Source organism: Haliaeetus albicilla, chromosome 10 (genome assembly GCF_947461875.1).
Source record: "Haliaeetus albicilla chromosome 10, bHalAlb1.1, whole genome shotgun sequence".
Lineage (NCBI taxonomy): Eukaryota > Metazoa > Chordata > Aves > Accipitriformes > Accipitridae > Haliaeetus > Haliaeetus albicilla.
The window spans coordinates 1,497,359-1,515,053 of record NC_091492.1 but is presented as its reverse complement, the minus strand read 5'-3'; the positions used below and the strand labels follow the sequence as shown (position 1 = coordinate 1,515,053).

The 17,695-nt window shown below is 46.3% G+C and overlaps 1 protein-coding gene across 2 annotated transcripts in view; it reads left to right on the top strand.

The window, feature by feature from the left end:
* Nucleotides 1-17,233, top strand: part of SPG7 (SPG7 matrix AAA peptidase subunit, paraplegin) — a 43,125-nt gene extending 25,892 nt beyond the window's left edge. For both annotated transcript variants that reach the window (XM_069793250.1, XM_069793249.1), the window contains 8 exons: nt 4,402-4,526; nt 5,735-5,837; nt 6,842-6,952; nt 10,334-10,449; nt 12,270-12,426; nt 12,988-13,151; nt 14,217-14,294; nt 16,038-17,233. In XM_069793250.1, the coding sequence (XP_069649351.1) occupies nt 4,402-4,526; nt 5,735-5,837; nt 6,842-6,952; nt 10,334-10,449; nt 12,270-12,426; nt 12,988-13,151; nt 14,217-14,294; nt 16,038-16,247 (1,064 nt within the window). In that variant the 3' untranslated portion in view covers nt 16,248-17,233. The remainder of the gene's footprint in view (nt 1-4,401; nt 4,527-5,734; nt 5,838-6,841; nt 6,953-10,333; nt 10,450-12,269; nt 12,427-12,987; nt 13,152-14,216; nt 14,295-16,037) is intronic.
* Nucleotides 17,234-17,695: the final 462 nt, after the last annotated feature.

Below are 17,695 nucleotides of genomic sequence, written 5' to 3'. Positions count from 1 at the left end.
ACTGTAACCACGACACTTGTTGTCTCATCACACTCTTCATTTGAAAAATTAAAAGCTGCCTTGCACTAAAAGCAGCCCCCTTTCTCCAGACCTTGTTAAAGGGATTAAAACTGCTTACTTTTTTACTGAATGTTTGCAGTGAAATGGGGCTGCAGCCCTGCTGAAGTAGAGCACATCCTACAGTTGAGCAGCAAGGCTGTCTTCTGGAGATTGCTCTGGAGTCAACCCTCCCTTTTCAAGGAGAGAAGCTGGGACTTGTAAAAAAGCCTTCAGCAGAGGGTAGATGTTCCTCTGTACTGCACACAAGATGATCTATAATTCTGGATCTCTGCCCTTGTTGCAGAACGAGGAGAAATTGTAAGCAGGAGCACAGCATGTTACAGACAGGGTAGAGTGGTCCTGCTGTACAGAGACCCTCTAGGCCTCTCTCTGCTTCAGCACAGGTGCTGTGGAGTTTTTTCAAGGAGAGGAATGAGCTCTAAATAGGTCCTAAACAACCAGACAGAAATCTGGTTGTCAGAGGAACATGCTTGAAACACACAATGCTATGTAGATACCAGAAATCACCTTAAATATATGTATACAGTTCCCTGGGACCTCGCATGTGCACTATCTTAGGCAACTTGGCCAAGCACGTAAATATACTTGGAGTGAATATAACTGTTTATAGCTGTATCTGTATAGTAGATGGTCTTCACAGACAAGGCCAGTAGTAACATACAGAGCAGCAATCCTGGCTTGGATGAGGGTTTTTTCCTCTTGAAAGTTGTAGGGTGACCTGGCAACAGGTTAACACTGAATTAAATGGAGGCCCATCTGTCTGTTCAGGAATATGTAGTCAGTACAATCCACGTGTCTATACTAAAAATGAAAATGTCTGATTTCCTCTAATTTGTAGAAATTAGGCATGGTTTCTAGGGTGTTTTCTTGGTGAGTCTCAATTCAGAAATTAGGGTACAACTCTATTGGAAAGTGAGTTTAGAAGGTAAATATTATCAGTATGTACTTTAATAGTCCTTTGTTTGCTGTGTGCTGCCTAGTTTATTTTTAAATTTATATTGTCTCATCTTGTACAGATCATGTACTAAGTCCCTCCCCTCGTTTTGCTAAGTGCTTTATCAAACACACTAAAAAAATAGCCCAAGGAGTTTACAGTGTCAAATGGGAGACAGCTGGCAAGGACTGTCAGGCTAGTACAAGAAACGTGGACTTTCTATTGGCTTGTACTCATCAGCAGCGATCTTGGCACATGTTACTGAAATGTTATCTAACTGAGCATGTTGCCTAAATGAACACTGAAGTGCTATGTGCATCATGGCAAAATAGTTTTCAGGATGATAGTGAATAAGGTTTTCTAGGAGGTTAACAGTTCTACCCAAGCACAAGCGGAGGAGTGGTGTGTGTTTGTAATGAGGAAGCCTTGAAATGGAAGGTTGAGAGCTGTTTTAGCTGTCTTTAGCTTAAATTGATGGTTGAAGTTCTGCAAGGCAACACCACTGAACCGAGTTAGCTATTAATTTGAAAAAAAAATCGTGCACAAAAGTAGATCTGTGAGTCATCAGCAGGGATTGTTGAATTTGTGTGCTCAAATGAGATTACTCAGAGGTAACGTAGAGGAAGAAAAGGAGGGTCAGAGCTATATGGAACCTGCTCTGCAGGCTGGAGGAAGGATGAGGACACCAAGAAAAAAGCCATTATGCTAAGCTGTATGGGATGAATGTGCAGTTTGATACTCAGTAATTCTGGTACGCAGATTTTAGAGTAATTGTAGTGCTCTTCGTACAAGCGACCTTGGTTTCCTTCACTCTGACAGCTTGCTTCGTGTTCTGGAAGCACCAGGAGTCTGGTGGGAGAAGGGGAGGGACTGGAAGGAGCCTGTATGTACAAAAGCTGTTTTTAAAACCAGAGTGACACATGTACTCCAGTCTTTGTCAAAACAGGTGCCTGGTTTGAATAGTGAATCTTCCCTCACAAACTGCAAACAAGCGGAAGAGGAATGTGACCCACATATCTTCTCTGTTCTGAATGCATTTGAGAGGAGCTTGACAGTCCTGGGCTGATCCGTGTTCTGTGAATGAAAATGCAGGACATCTTTTCATAGAATCATAGAATGGTTTGGGTTGGAAGAGACATTAAAGATCACCTAGTTCCAACCCCCCCTGCCATGGGCAGGGACACCTTCCATTAGACTAGGTTGCTCAAAGCCCCATCCAATGTGGCCTTGAACACTGCCAGGGATGGGGCATCCACAACCTCTTGGTAGCAGCTCTTCACCTGAAGTCCTCAGAGAAGACCTCTCCCCTGATCTGTGCTGTATGCACATTTCTGACCCCGAGGCTTCCCTCATGAGGTGGCCCTGTTTCAGTGATACTGTTCACAGATGATGTCCAAAAGGCTTTTGAACAAATGGCCAGAGAATTACACAGTGTAATAATGCAGATGAGATGCCCATCAAAGTAGTGTGCTGTGTCGGTGGGGAGCAGAGCACTTGCCAGTTCAAGTGGACCCTTTTCTCCTTTCCTTTTTGAAGTGGCTTCCTTTGTAAACATTGTACATATGAAGGCTCTCTTTAGGCTAAATTTTCAGAGCCATTTTCATCTGTTGTTATGATTGAGGTGGTGTTTTTGTAGGCTGTTCCTGTGACTGGTCTTTGCCTGTGGAAGTCCAAGCCTGTGACATGCCAGGGGATGTTGCATTAGGAATAGTAATATGAATCGGCAGCTACAGTGGTAGATTTCTTGGAGCAGTGTTTTGCGCCGCTAGGGTACAGGCTTGAGAGCAAGTGGGGCAGAAGCTGATGTGAGGAGGATGCTCTCAGTGGTTCTGGTTTTTTATATTTGTTCTAATAGTCAGACCTATTTTAAGAGAGTCTTCCCAGCTGCAAAGCAGATAATGTACTGTACCATCTAATCCTGCCGTGTGAACGAAGCTCGCTATCCCCCAAATGCCTGCCAGTCTCTGCTTATTTATCACACTCCAAAGTGCAGTGTAATACATGCCTGAAGAATGGCCGGCTTCATCCTTTCCAGGAGCTTATTTAGACAGCATCCTGCGGGGAGGAAGAACTGAGGTTTGCTATAGCGCAAGCTGACAGAGCCAGTCCTCTGACTTACCTGTAACCTTAATCTCTCTGCTGAGCTCTTGTACGCTGACACATTTGGCAGCTCTTCTGGTGGAGCTGGAGAGAGCTGAAACTCACCCAGCTTACGTGCATAAAGCTGCCTCTCTGCAGCGTGTGACTTGGCAGCGAAGGAAGCACATGGGACTAAGGCGTCCTTTCCCTGGGAAGGCTGCTGTATGCCAGGGCTGTTGAATCTGCTGTAAGCAGGTGACTCATACCCAGGGGCCTGTGGGCACCTGGTGGAATGTAATAAATAAGCAGTGTGGTTCAGTGATTCAACATGATCTCTGGCTCCCCACCCAAGCAGCACAACCGCCTGCCCCTTTCTGTCCTCCTCCAGCTGCTAGTGCTCCGGCTTCCCCAGGAAGACCTGTCTGCCTTTGCCTCCATACTGCAGGCTGCTCTCGCGCAGCCTGTAAATCCTGATGCTCCTTTCATCTTTAAGACCTGGAGACAAAACCTTCTCTGACTGTGGCTTGAGCTACTGTACGCTAATCATCACTGCAAAGCTGTTTGGTTGCGTTTTGTGTCTGCCTGCATGTCTGTGGTGTAAGTTCTGCAGGGCTGGTCTTTGCACTGGTCTGCAGTATGCCTGGGTGCCTTCTGAGTGATAAAAGATGAGTGAGAAGACAAAGATCGAATCATGCTGTAACATGCCCCTTGCTGGGTGGCAAGGCTATGTCCTGTCTTTCTGCATTAACCTGAGCTGGTCAGAAGAAAGCCTGACCCTTCCCTGGTGATCCTGGTGGCCTGTCTGACTGAAGGCTAAAAGTAAAGGAAAATTGAAAGGGCTTTCCACAGGAATATTTGGGAAGGAAAGACTGATTCAGCTAGCAAACTTTGTTTGTACCTTTGGAGCTAAAGGAGCAGGAATTAGCTTAAGCCTGGGGGTGAGAGGCATCTCCTAATTAATCAGAATAGAGAGATTCTGTTCTGATTTCTAGTTGGAACAATTTCCAAATATGGCAAAAGGAAGGGGGAGGGGAAAGAGTTTTAAGGCAAAATTAAGTAAATGAAAAAGGAATTTCAGAGTATCTGTGATGACCAGAGACTGGCCTGGGTCACTTGGGAGGTTCTTTCCTGTCTTGTGCTCCTAGTTGAAGAGGACACTTTCTCAGCCTCAGCTGCCCCAAAGAATGCTGTAAACACCCTCTGGCTTTGTGATAAAGCTGTGTAAGACGTTCCCTGCATCCTGCCCTGCCCCATCCCTTTGTATGCTTGCAATGCAGTATCTGCAATGGTGAAAACCTTCACTTTTGTTTTTGCTTGTTTTTCTACAGGAATGGGGACCACAGATCATGTCATAGTGCTGGCTTCCACCAACCGTGCTGATGTCTTGGATAATGCTTTGATGAGACCTGGGAGGCTCGACAGGCACATTTTTATTGACCTTCCAACACTCCAGGTATGTTCCACCTACTGCCCTGTCCTTACCATAACACTAATGACTAAGGTGTCGCAGTCCTTGCTGGTGATTCATTGGCCTGGCAAAGGCTGAGCTTGGAGAATATAAAGATGGTAAGCTTCTGTTTGCCTTCATTCTTATTTACGTGCTCTAAAGGAAGGATTTGACATGCTAATGCAGTTGCTCAGAATGACAACTCACCGTTTTTAAGTGTCTCTGCTCTGGTAGGAGCTTTGGCAGTGAATTCTTCTGTGAGGTTCTCTTTGCCATGCAGATGCAGAACTATGTTTGTGTCTTCGCTCCAGGAAATTGGGAACCACCTAATTGGCAAATTGACTTGTGTGAGAGCTTAAATTGTCATGTGCCTTGAGCACCATTTGTTCTGTAGGTTTATTGTCCTCACTATCCTTGTAAGGCTCCTCATTTTCCTTTAGGCAGCCTGTTAAGTGACTTTCTCCTTCTGAATGCTTTTAAAATCCATTTACTAGGAGTCTTCTATGTCTGCTGTGTTGACATTTGTAGCAGAGTTCTGGGAATAGGCTCAGCTGCAGTAAAGATATGTCTGCTCTGCCAGCACAGGCTCTTCTTCTCCCATCTGTGCTTTACTGTTGTCCTCAGAGTTTTCAGTTAAAATACCTTAAATGCCTGGTAGAATCTGGCACCGGAAGCATGAACTCTGCAGCTGCCCTGAAGGAGTAAGGGGAAAAACCCTGGCAATGGAGCCTGTTGTTTTAATCAGGATCTCCTGGACCAGCTGAATGAGTCATGCCTTGGCTACTTGCCAGCTGTCACCTCACCCCCACCTTTGTCTGGGAAACGGTCACAGGCTAAGTAGCTAGTAGTTGGGGTTTTCAGTTTGCGGTGTGCGAGGGAGCAGGTAGAGGCAGTCGGAGCTCCTTCCTGCGAGTGCTTTTATGGTAAGAGAAAAGTTAAGACAGATCGGAGTGAAAGTTAGGAGGGGAGAGTGACCCCGAGAGAGAAAGCAGTGACTCATGGTAAACCTTCATACATCTGTTCTGAATTTGAGCTGGGTGTTTATCAAGGCTCCTGTAGCACTAAAACGCTGTAAGACAGCCCTGCCCTCTGGTGGCAATGTCACCGTCCCCGCTGCCAGAGGTCTGCTCCTCCCCAGCTCCCTAGGATGGATGGCACTGAAGCTGCCACGTTGTGAAGGCTTGCTGGGCTCAGGTGTTCTGTATTCTTCACAGGAGAGAAGAGAGATCTTTGAGCAGCACCTGAAGGGTCTCAAACTGATCCAAGATGCCAGCTTCTACTCACAGCACCTTGCTGAACTGACTCCGGGCTTCAGCGGTATGACATGCTGTGTCCTTGTGGGGCTGCTCTGCCTGCTTCTACGCTAGTTCTGCAGTTCAAGCTGGAGCTTCTTGGTTGCTTGGTTTTAACAGGGTATTTTGGTCTAAAAGGCTTTTTTCTTCAAGCCTTCTCCATCTCTATGGAAATAGTGGGAACCTAACCAGCTCCCTGGTGAGCTCTGATGAGCAATTGTTCATGGCTATTTTCAATATTCTGAAACTTCTGGAACTAGCAGGGTGTGGGGGTAGGGAAAATGCACTTTTATAATGCCTGGGTTCCTAATTCCTAAGGGGAGGAACCACTGCTTATGCTCCTGTCCAAGCTGTTGTTGAGGATGAGATGTTGCACTTCAGAGGAAAGACTCTTAAGTTGATATATGTTACCAGGAAAGCGATAGGAGGAATGAATAGCAATTACTTTGTCGGTCAGAGTAGAAATTGGACCACTCTGCCTGGCTCCTGCATTGAGCCTTTTGCCAGCATAGGTCCCTGGGAGTTTGAAACAGTGCTGAGCAAGGGGCTCCAGAGTTCCTGCTTATGTGGAGTTCCTGGAATATCCTTTCTGGGTTTCCCCTCTAACAGGCCCCAGCACACTGCCTCTTCGTGACTTCTTTCAGCAGCCCCCCGCCACCATCACCCCCACGCACAAACTCAGAACAGATGTTCTTTCTCTTCTGCACAGAGGTTGTGTGGTTGCTGCAGGAACAGTGCCGCAGCCCGTGCCAACCCAACTGCCCATGCCACTCCCCTGTTGCCTGTTAATTGATTGCTGAACTCTGTCCTCTGTGTGGCAACACAGCATTCGTTGCCAAGGCAGTTGTATTGTTCAAATCCAACATAAACACCGTGGACTAGGTTTGCTCTCTGTTCCCAAGGAACAAAAAAGTGCAGGCTATTTGACTTCCTTAGGTCCTTTGCCAGATTTGTTCTTGCTATTTCTGTCATCTGAAATCTCCATCACATAATACATCCAATGTAATTCTTGTAAACTCTTGTCTACAGGAGCTGACATCGCAAACATATGTAATGAAGCTGCTCTTCATGCCGCTAGAGAAGGTCACAAATCCATCGATACTTCCAACTTCGAGTATGCTGTGGAAAGAGTCATTGCAGGTAAGCGATCCAGCTATTTCTGTTGTTGTCTTACTGGTCTGTACTATGCTTCTTGAGAGAAGGCTCAAGGGAGTGGGTTACCTTTAAGGAAGCCAGATGGGTCCTAACTGCTCTGTCCTGTAGAGCTGTCCTGAAGGTCTTAGATGCTATAGTCAATGGAAAGTTCTCCTAACAAGACCCCAGATGAAACTCTCTTCCTGAATCTGCAGGTAGCCTGAACCTGTAGCTCAGGGAAGATGGCCAGTAGCAAAACAGTAGAGAGGGGAATTCAAATCTGTACGGCTTTTTTAGTTTAAAAAGGTTTTTGTTTGTTTTAAAAAAAAAAAAGAAAGTGGAAGTGTTTCTGGGGTTTTCTTGCTGCTCTGGACACCTGCTACATAAACATGAATAGCAAATAGGCTATGCATCCTCAACAGCAAGGAATTAGGGATTTTTCTTTTTGGCCTCAAAGCCCAGGCTTTGATGAATTGGCAGAATAAACTGAAAGACAGTGGAGTACTGTTCTCCCTCTGAGAACATCCTGTTGGTCTTTCCCTGTCGCTTGTGCGATTGCCAGCAGAGGAACCTCTGGAGATTACCCTGCAGCAGTATATTATAGGGAGGGGAAAAAGAGTTCCCAGAACTCTTGACTTCACCTGAGGGATTTGAATCTGGTGGGTTTCAGTCTGAACTGCCCTGTAGCCAAGCTGTGGTTTTCATAATCAGACACTTAACTGCTTCCAGGCTGCAGTGTCATTACCGGGGGGTGAGCCTGGGCAAACAGACTACATTCTGTGCTTTTCTTAGTAGAGCATGTGGAACAGGATGTTTGTACTGTGTCAGTTATTTCCTGATCCTGGAATTTAGTACTGAGTGTTTGCTTTATCAGAAAATGCCTAAACAATTCCTCATTTAAGAGATTTTTTTTTTTTTGAGAAAATTCTGGACAGTTTCACCTGCCTCTTAAAAACAAGTGGAGTGCTTTGGGTAGCTGTGGCCAGCCATGCTTGCACAAAGCCCAAACTATACTCAGCAGCTCCCAGGAGTGGACAGTGAGATGACTCCAGTTGTCACGCAGAAGTCTTCATCAGCCGGAGCAAATATGTGCTTTACTTTCCCATCTGCAGGAGAAAAAAAGCACCAAACTTGTAGGGATTCACTTGGCTGTTCTTTCTGAATTCCACCCTTGCCTTAGTTCCCCAGGCTTGGAAGAGAAGGCAAAAAGCAAGTAAGGCCACAGGGGACGTGTAGCAGAAAGGATATCTGGGATTAATGTGGTGGGGCATTGCAGGGCATGGGCTTCAGCAGTTTCACTGCTGACAAGCTGACTTGCTTCACTAAGGCTCTGTGGCATGTAGGAGGCCATAATGTCTTTTTGTTGCTTCATAGGATTCTTTTGTATTAGCAGGACCTGGCTATTTTTTGCAGACTAACACTAGAAGACCCCAAACAACCCTCCAGGCCCATATATTAAATGTACCCTTGCCATGTAATAGGAACGCTTCTGGGTTTCACAATCCAGAGGGCATTTCAGTTGCTGTAAAAGCTTTTCTTGAAAGAAAGAAGATATTACTGTGCTTTCCATTATAAGGTTCTGGTTTTAATAAGAGTGGTGTGGAATCAAAAGAGAACTTTGCAAGTCCAGAGGCCCTGTCAGCCTTAAAGCTTTGTGTTGCTGTAAGGGAGGAGTAAGAACTTCTCTCTGTGGTAGTCCCCATTGTGTTTTTAGTTTGGGAACAGAAAGCAGTCAGTAAGTCAGGTCTCCTGGGAGTGAGGGAGGAAACCTGCTGAGTGCAGAGGCTTTTAGGGGTTGTCTATAGAAGATGTAGTGGAGTCTCTTTTCTTGGTGGGGTTTGTGTATACTGTGTAAGGCCAGCAAAGATGCACTAGAGTTGTTTCCTGGGTTGTTTGTCTCATAAATGTGATAAGTACTGGCCTTCAGAGAACTTTCCTGCCTGGAGATTACTTTTTGTAGGAAAAGAAATAATCTTTGTAGGCACAGTGTGCTATGGTGAAGAGTACAGTCCCTCCCTGTTTGGTGGGCTGAGAGAGGAATGCTTCCAGAATGTTTTTAAGTGTGTGTGTGTATATATAGTGTGTATATATATATGTCTTTCTGTGGAAAGAGACATACAGGCACATGCACGTGCACTGCTGAAGGCAGCAGGGTAAGGGACTGACTGATGAAAATTAAGGCTGTTGCAATTAATCTGCTATTCCATCACCACCATGCCTTGCAGGGCACAGTGGTTTCCAGGGTCCCTGAGCAATAATTTTACAAGATCTGCCACACTAATTTTGCTGTTTCCTTTTTATTATTCCTGTTTAATAAAGCTCTTGACTTTGTTTAAAAATTAATGTTAGTAGAATGTTGTTTTCCAAGACATCAAGCAAGCTTGGTGTAATGCTGCTCTTGACTCTGCCTGCTCTACCCCCTACAGCTCCGGGCACTGTGCGGAGACATGGGCTTTAAAGTACTGGTACCTTTTTGCATTCAACATGCAGAGCTATAATGAGTGCTTGATATGCAGTGTATTCTGTAGTTAACATATTTTCTACATGCTAGAAGTTTTACTTCCATTCAGCTTTCTTTAAAATTCTAATTGGACTTATTCTGCGTTATGGACTACTGGGTTGGAAAATAGACACTTTCAAAAATCACCTTTTTGGAGGAAGTACTAAGTGTGAGTTATGGCTTAATTTGGTGGTTCTCAGGAGCCTGGGAATAAGCTCATACGGAGCATGCCATGTGTAATGAGACACGTTTCCAGGGTCTGGAGAAAGCTTTTCATATATACTGTTGGTCTTTTGCTGATTTGAACACTCTTAATACACAAGAATCTCAACTGGGACCCCTCTTACATATAATGCAACATTTTGCTTCTCTTATGTTCTGCCTAAGGGACTGAAGGGCCATACAGCAAAATCAGTATGATATTCTAACTAGTCTCTGTTTGGGGTTTTGGTTTGTTGGGTATTTTTCCAAATGGTAGGCTGACTTGTTGCAGATCTGTCCCTGGGCAGAGATACAGTGTAACGTGTCTTTGGCAGAGCTGGGAACAGAACAGAGGTGTGCCTTGTAGAGCTGTGATCTAATCAAATGTTAAATTATTTGTCTAATGTTTAAGTCTGTTGTGAGGAGGAGAGGGGGTGGGAAGTTTCTGCCAGTGTTTTCAAGCAATCCAAGCATGGATTGCTTTCCACTGCAGGGACAGAGAGCACCTTCCACAGCATGGAATTGAAGGGCTTTTTACTGCCTCTCCCTAGACAGTGCAATATGAAGCTTGCTGACTGTTCAGCCACAGGCTGTGCTAGCTTGTGCGCTTAGTTGTACAAGATTATGCCCTACTGGTTACACCTGTTGCCAGCTATCTTACCAAATCCTTGTCTGTGTTCCTATAGGCACTGCGAAAAGAAGTAAGATCTTGTCACCAGAAGAGAGGAGGGTTGTGGCGTTTCACGAATCGGGTCACGCGTTGGTTGGCTGGCTGCTGGAGCACACCGAGGCTGTGATGAAGGTAACTCCGCTACCAGCTCTTGCGTAATGAAGCCTGTCACCGGCTGGGAAGAGAGTCCTCTGGGGTTCCCCTGTCCAAGATGCATTGATTCCGTGTAGTACTTGTGTCGAATTCTGCTGTGTTACTCTGGCTTCCATGAGCTTGGAGCTGTGAATACTGCAGCAAAATAAATGGCAAATCTAGAATCATAGAATCACTTAGGTTGGAAAGGACCTCTAAGATCATAGAGTCTAACAATTAACCTAACACTGCCAAGTCCACCACTAAACTGCGTCCCTAAAATATGCTGTGGAGAAATCCATCATTAGGCTCCATTGATGATAGTGATGGTGCAAAGCTGATAAATGAGCTATAGGAGAAGCCTTGCAGTTAAAAGCCAACTATAAAGCTGTTTGGAGCAACTGAGCCTACTGATGCTGCTGCTCAGTTCATGCACCTCCTCTGGATGCAAAGTGCTGCTCCATGTGTGCATGCAGCATATGTTAAAGAAGCGCAGTTTGGTCCGGGCGTATGGTGTTCGTCGCTCCGCAGTTCAAACCCTAGGTTTCCTGAAGCAGTCTCAGGCATCGAATCTCTTAAAAATAAATAATTTAATAGAGTGGTACAGCAGCAGGATCAGCTCAAGCTGGGTGCCTCCAGGGAGGGACCCCGAACAAAGAAATCCTTGGGCAATTATACTCTCACAGACTATGCATCCGCCCCTCATGCGATCTCCACACGCCTTTCATGCACCCTTTGGTCCAATAGTGATTCTGGCCTGAGATCTTCTGACACCTTCTGCCTCCTTATTGGATTCCTTCACTGTCTATAGACAAGCTGTTATCTTGTTGAGTTGCAGCTGCTGTTGATGGCTGTACCCTCCTTATCTTCTGGTTTGTGCTGGCTCTGAAGGCTTTGTTTGCTTGAATAGATACAAGTTCAGCAAATCTAGGTGAAAGTTTACAGCTTGCAGCCTCAGGCTTCAGCAAATCTAGCTACTCATGCTATGGAAGTGAACAGCATACTAAATCACACAACATTACAAGTCTAAGCGACTCATTCTATTTACAACTTACTTAAGCTGATCAACTAATATTTCTTAACACGTATATGATCTCTTTCCCTGCCATGGCTTGCCAGTGTGTTGCAGCCAGCGAAGCTACCATTGCGGGAACTGCTCTGATACTAATGGAAAGAGATGTGTTTTTCAGATTGGTATGCTTGGGAGTTTGTCTGCCTGAAGCCCTTCTCTGTAGGGAAAGGCCTCTCTTTGGCACCCCGGGGTGCGTTCTCTCCCATGCGCATCTTCTTGAAAAGTCTTGACACTGTGGGGAGGTGGGGAGTGAAATGACAAGGGCGACAGCTCTTTGGCTCACCACCAGCAGCAAATTCACTCTGAATGACCTATTGTATAAGCTGAACTGTTGTTAATTACTTTCATTTAATGGGTGAGGGGGAAATGGCTCTATTTTTCTGAAGACATCCTATCTTTCTCCAGGTAGTCTCAGTGATTCTGGAACACAGTAAAGTGAACTCTGTTTGGCTTTTACTCTCCAAAGCAAATACTAAATATCAGGATTTCACTGACTGGCTGTTAAGGACAATTTCCTTTTAATTTCTTGAGCAGAAAGTGGCAGAACGTCTCTGCAGCTGTGAAGGCAGAGCCTTCAGTACAGGAATGGTGACATACTGCAGTCCTTGGCTGTGTCTCTGTAGGTCAGCCTGCCCCAAAGCTTTTGACAAATTTCTTTGGGAATGCAGGCCTCTTCCTCTTTTCCCTCTGCTGTTGTAGTTGGGAGCTCTTTTGTTCTCTGAACTGAGGGAGCTGCTCTGTATTGCAGGTTTCCATAGCCCCTCGAACAAATGCAGCTCTTGGATTCGCTCAGATCCTTCCAAGAGAGCAGTACCTCTTCACCAAGGAACAGCTGCTGGAGAGGATGTGTATGGCACTGGGGGGGAGAGTGTCTGAGGCCATCACCTTTAACAAAGTCACTACAGGTAAGGAGCCAGACCCTGGCACAGGCAGGCAGAGATTGTGCTAAGAGAGCCTGAACTTCTGCACTCGCTCTGTCCAAGGCTGATCTGAGCAGCAAAGACAGAAGTTTCCCACGCTGGGAAGGAGAAATGTTGAATTGCATGTTTTGATCTTGGGCTTGCATTTGTGAGCATGCAGGTGTCTCATTGGTTGCCACTGTGTTGTCTTAGACTTGTCCCAAAGGCTGAGGCCACAGATGCAATAACTTGGTGAGACTCTTGGCTCCTGGGAGGCCCTAGACCTTTCTGTGCCATGTTTCCAACTAGTTATATCCAAATAGGATAACAGCAGGTAGTGGCAGGTAAGCACTCCACGTGAACTAGCTTACCAGTAGATACACTCACTGTTGTGCATGGGTTGTGCAGTACGAGTAGAAAGGTCCATCAGCAGGTGGAGTGTTCACATCCATGGGCCTATGTGGGTCCTCTGGTCTCTCGACTAGTGGAAGGCATGTTTGTGCAGGATGTGTTCCCCTTACACTCAGCTTGGAGCTGGCAAGCATTGCGTCTGTCTCTCTTGCCCAGGAGCACAGGATGACTTGAAGAAGGTGACCAAGATAGCCTACTCCATGGTGAAGCAGTATGGGATGGTGCCCAGCATCGGGCAGCTCTCCTTCCCAGACCTGGAGACTGCAGCTGGAATTGGTCGACGCCCTTTCAGCCAGGGACTTCAGCAAATGATGGATCACGTAAGGCCACCCCTGGTTACACATTCTGGTTTGTTATTTACTTTCTGCAGTTCAGTGAAAAAATGCATGTAACTTGCACCCAAACAATTTGTATTTTTCTGTTAGCTGTTAAGTAGTAAATTTCAACAAGTGAACACTTAGCTATTCTATTACAATATATTAGGACTATGCAGTGAGGCATTAAGAATAGGCAAAATCACATACAGCTCTGAGTTCAGCCCAGTGTCCCTGTGCTGCCTGAAGATGCAGCAAGTGGCTGTGAAATACACTACAATGCATAGAACTGACTGTGAAAGCTGCAGTCCTGGTTCCAGTGTGGCCAAGACCCTGGTGAGCTTCTGGGAGATGGGAGGTGCAAATGTGATGTTTGGGAAGAGGGAGAAATGCTTTGCGGAGGAAGAAGCAATAATTTGGGGAGACTGGGGGGTTGTGGAACTGTGGGCAAATACCCAGCCAGGGAAAATTCTGTTGCATGAAGTCTCTCCAGGCCTTCAGGAGTCCCATGTATATCTTAAGCATGGCTATGGAATGCTTAGATTACAAGAAACCTGTGTCTTAAAGTCTCAGTTGCATAATTTGAATGTCTCTACTTCCTACATCAGAGAGGCTATCTAACCAAAATGATGGTTCAGACTGACTGAAAAATGTTAGCCTGTTTTGACAGGAAATTGGGCTTCATTGCTGCAAAAAACATTGCCTTAGTTGAAAAATCAAATAGCTGGAAACGAAAAAAACTCTGGTTCAGAAGTGCTATGGTTGTGCTTCCCTGGGATTTGTGCTGAGCTGCATCTTTTTCTGCCAGACAGCCTCCTTAATTAGACTGCATTTCCCATCAGCTGGGACTCAACTGAAGAATTGTGCTCGTGCAGGCGTTTACTGTTCTTTATCATGAGTGCTACTTTGGCTTTTTTTCAAACGGTTTATCTGTATTTTCTGTTGATGGGAACCACTTTCTGCCTGGCTCAGTCTGCAGATTTCCATCCCTCAGTGCTCTCCTTGTTTATCCACGTGTTGTGTTTGTTGCCACCTATGCTTCAAATCTCTCTTCTTGTTACTGTCTTCTAGGAAGCAAAAGTTCTGGTGGCTCAGGCTTACAGGCGCACAGAAAAACTCTTATTGGAGAACCGGGACAAGCTGCAAACAGTAAGTTGGAGTTGTGTGGGGTTTTTGCTTGGTTTTTGGGTTTTTCTTCAAACTGGTCATTTTTGCCTTGCCACTTCTGTGCTCTGTAGTTTGGCTGTTGCAGTGTCTCTGTGGTCCTAGAAAGTCTTGTAGTGGGAGTGCTGGGGCTCATGTTTGTGAGCAAGTGACTCTTTACTGCGTATCCCCCAGATTAGGAGCAGGCACAGGGAGGACTGTGTGCCTTTTCCAGCAGTGAGTGGTCTGCCCCCTGACACCAGCTGGTATTTGCAGGGTAGAGGAGTAGGAGCGCTCTGTGGAAGTGATCAAAGCTAGAATTTGTTTCCCTCACCTGCACTTCTCTGCTAGCCTCTTGGCAGTATAATTTCCTGGAGAGAAGACAGTGACTGTTTTTGTGAAGCCTGCAAAGGCAGAAAGAGCTCATCCTTCCGGGTCCTGTAGACGTACAGGAATCAGGTGGACAATTTCTGGCTTTGGTGAAAGAATATGGGACCCGTCACCTTGGCTTGACTAATGCTGGGTCACGCTTTCTGGTGACTCCAGGCTGTTTTCACCTGCCAGCTCCCTGATACCTGATATACCAAGGAGTCCTTGTTGCAGAGGTAGAGCTTTGCCTACTCCCCTTTGTGTCCTGACAGTCCCATAGCCAGTCACCCTGGCGTGTCCCCACCTCTCTGCCAGGAGCTCTGTACCAATCGCTCTGGGCTGAGCCACGCTTGGGTTGCAGCACCCTGCATATCTACTTGATCTTTCCTTCGGAAGTCTGGTCTGTAACATCCAAAATGACCAGGAGTCAACTTAGCGTTGCATGTTTTACAAATAAAACAATCCCTTCTTTTTAAACAAACAACAACGAAAACCCTTTCAGCTATGCAACTGCAGGCCTGCTTCACGTAGTGAGGTAGCCAGGGCTTGCTTGCTCGGACACCCTGCTGTTGGCCATATCACAGCCCTGTCCCCGGGACAGGGCCCTGGGAGTGCTCTGAAGGCAGGTGTTGTTAGGGGGTCTCCTCTCTGCAGGCCTCCTCTGTTCTGATCCTTTCATTTAACAGCAGTCAGATCTTTGCTAGAGGCTCATCACAGGAAAACTTTTAAGTTAAGCCAAAGTGTCTACAGGGTAAATGTTTCAGTTGCCAGGGCAGTGTGTGCTGCATCTTGTCAGCAGAATTGAGCAGTTCTGTGTTTGACAGCCACCTGCTGCTCAAGTGTGGCCCTTCTGCTGGCAGAGGGGCCAGGGAATTCAACTTTTCTGGAGAGGAACTTCTGATGACCTTTAGCCTGTGTCTTCAGGAACTGAGCGCTCTTTGTTGTCCCTGTGCATACAGGGGAGGGTTGCAGGTCAGTCTGTGGTCTCATTTGCTGCTACTTTGGCATCTTAAGACAGGCAGGGCCACAGGTGCAGTGACAGTGGTAGGAAGGGCACTTCTCTAATTGTTTCTGGAGTTCTGAGTCGCCGAATCATTCCCTAGAGCTTGCTTTATTGCCTCCAGTCATGCTGTGTATTCCTGGCCAAAAACGCTCTTGTGAAAGGTGCCGGCAGCCTGGAGAACTTTGTACTGGCTCCAGCAGGCTTTCGGGTCACCCCATCTGTGGGGTGGTAGCCAGGGGTCTGCTCCTCGTGAGCTGCAGCATGTGCTGTGTCCAGATGTTGAGATCTGAGTTGAGCTGTCAGGGAGAGTTCACATCAGTTCAGAGAGGCTGTTGTCGAACCCTTGTGCCTCATTATGCCTTATTTACTCTTTCTAGCTGTCTAATGCCCTCCTGGAGAAAGAAGTGATAAATTATGATGACATTGAAGCTTTGATTGGGCCTCCACCCTATGGGCCAAAGAAAATGATAGCTCCTCAGAGCTGGCTTCAAGCGGAGAGAGACAAGCAAGACACAAGAGATGAAGAAATGCCCCAGCAGCCACCAAACCATGAGGAGGAGGAGGAACCACGCCTGAGACCAGTATGAAGCCCACTCCTGATGTGGAACAGGAGGACTCCAGAGGCTTCTTTTGGACACAGACCCTTTCCTTTTTCAGCTCCAGAATCAAAGATACCGAGCAGGAAATCTCTGTGCTGCTGTTATCTGAAAATTAAGGGATGGCTACATTGGCTCTTTTAATGAGTTTTTTCCTGCAGGAGGAAGAACTCCTTAGCATTTTGAAATTGATTCTCAGCAGGGTAGTAGTGATGAGGAGCTGGGTAAGTCTAATCCGCTGGAAAGATTTCTTGTACACGGGAGCAGTGTACACATTCTTAACGGTGAACAATCGTGTGGAGTCCTTGTCAGACACCTCTCGCTGTGCTGTTTGACATGGCAGGAGTGCAGGGCTGTCCCCTTCCGTGCCAGAATGGTCAGTGTAGTGAAACCTCTGCAAGACTCTGAGCCCGCTGAGGTGCTCCAGTTCTTGTGCAACTCTGCTGTAACCTTTGGTGATCTCTGCTGCTGAACATAAAATAGAAACGGAAAAACAGACTTCACTAGAATAAACTGTTCATAATATGCTGCTGTGTCTGTAGAATATGTCAAGATGCAGATATGCGTTTTGGCACATATAAAGCTTATTGTAGCTATCGAGTTGTACAGGAAAAGGGCTTTCTTCTCCCTGTCCAATAACTTACATTCAGTTTTTATAGCAAGTTTCTCGCAAGCAGAGGTTGAGGAAAACCTGTGTGCAGAAACCAACATAACCCTGCTGTGTGATGTTAGAAACTAGCGTTGCGGAGAGTGGCTCCGAGTTACATGTTGGAAGATTGTTTGGCGGCACTGCTGGTTCAGAGCTGGAGAGGAGCTCTCAGGAACTTGAGCAAAAGCAGGTGTGTCTGTTGGGAAGCCTCGGTAAAAAGCCGGCAGTTCCTCTGGCTCCTTCCTCGTGGCTCTTGCAGAACAAGCTGTGATGACATGGTTGTCTGCCATTCAGCAGGGAAAGCATTAAAATGATTGTTGGTGCCTGGTGTGCTCTGGCTGGATTAATCCTTTAGGAAAGGTTAGTGACTTGAGTTATTCTGTGAGGATTGTCTGTGACTTGAAAGACCCCACCCCAAGCCCATCACCTCCCAGGCCTCAGTCACAATCCCCAGGCTGCTGCTCACCGAGTCAGGCTGGAGCCGAGAGCCTCTCCTTTCTCCTGATGATGGGGGGAGGATGGTTCTGCAAGGCATCCTCTCCCCTGTCCCAGCACCGATACACCTACGTACACGGAGCCTCGAGCCCTCCCTCGAGGGCTGGTTGTCATCCCCGTGGTGGGGACGATTTCCCTTGCTTTCAGGGGCAGAAGTGGTTTTCTACATTTGGGATGCTACTGCCTGGATTTTTTTTTTTCTTCCAAACCTGTTTGTTTCTTCACAAGGTCAATTCTTTGAATTCACTTTTCCAGCAGCAGATATTCTTTTATAATTTTTGTTTGTTTGTTTTAA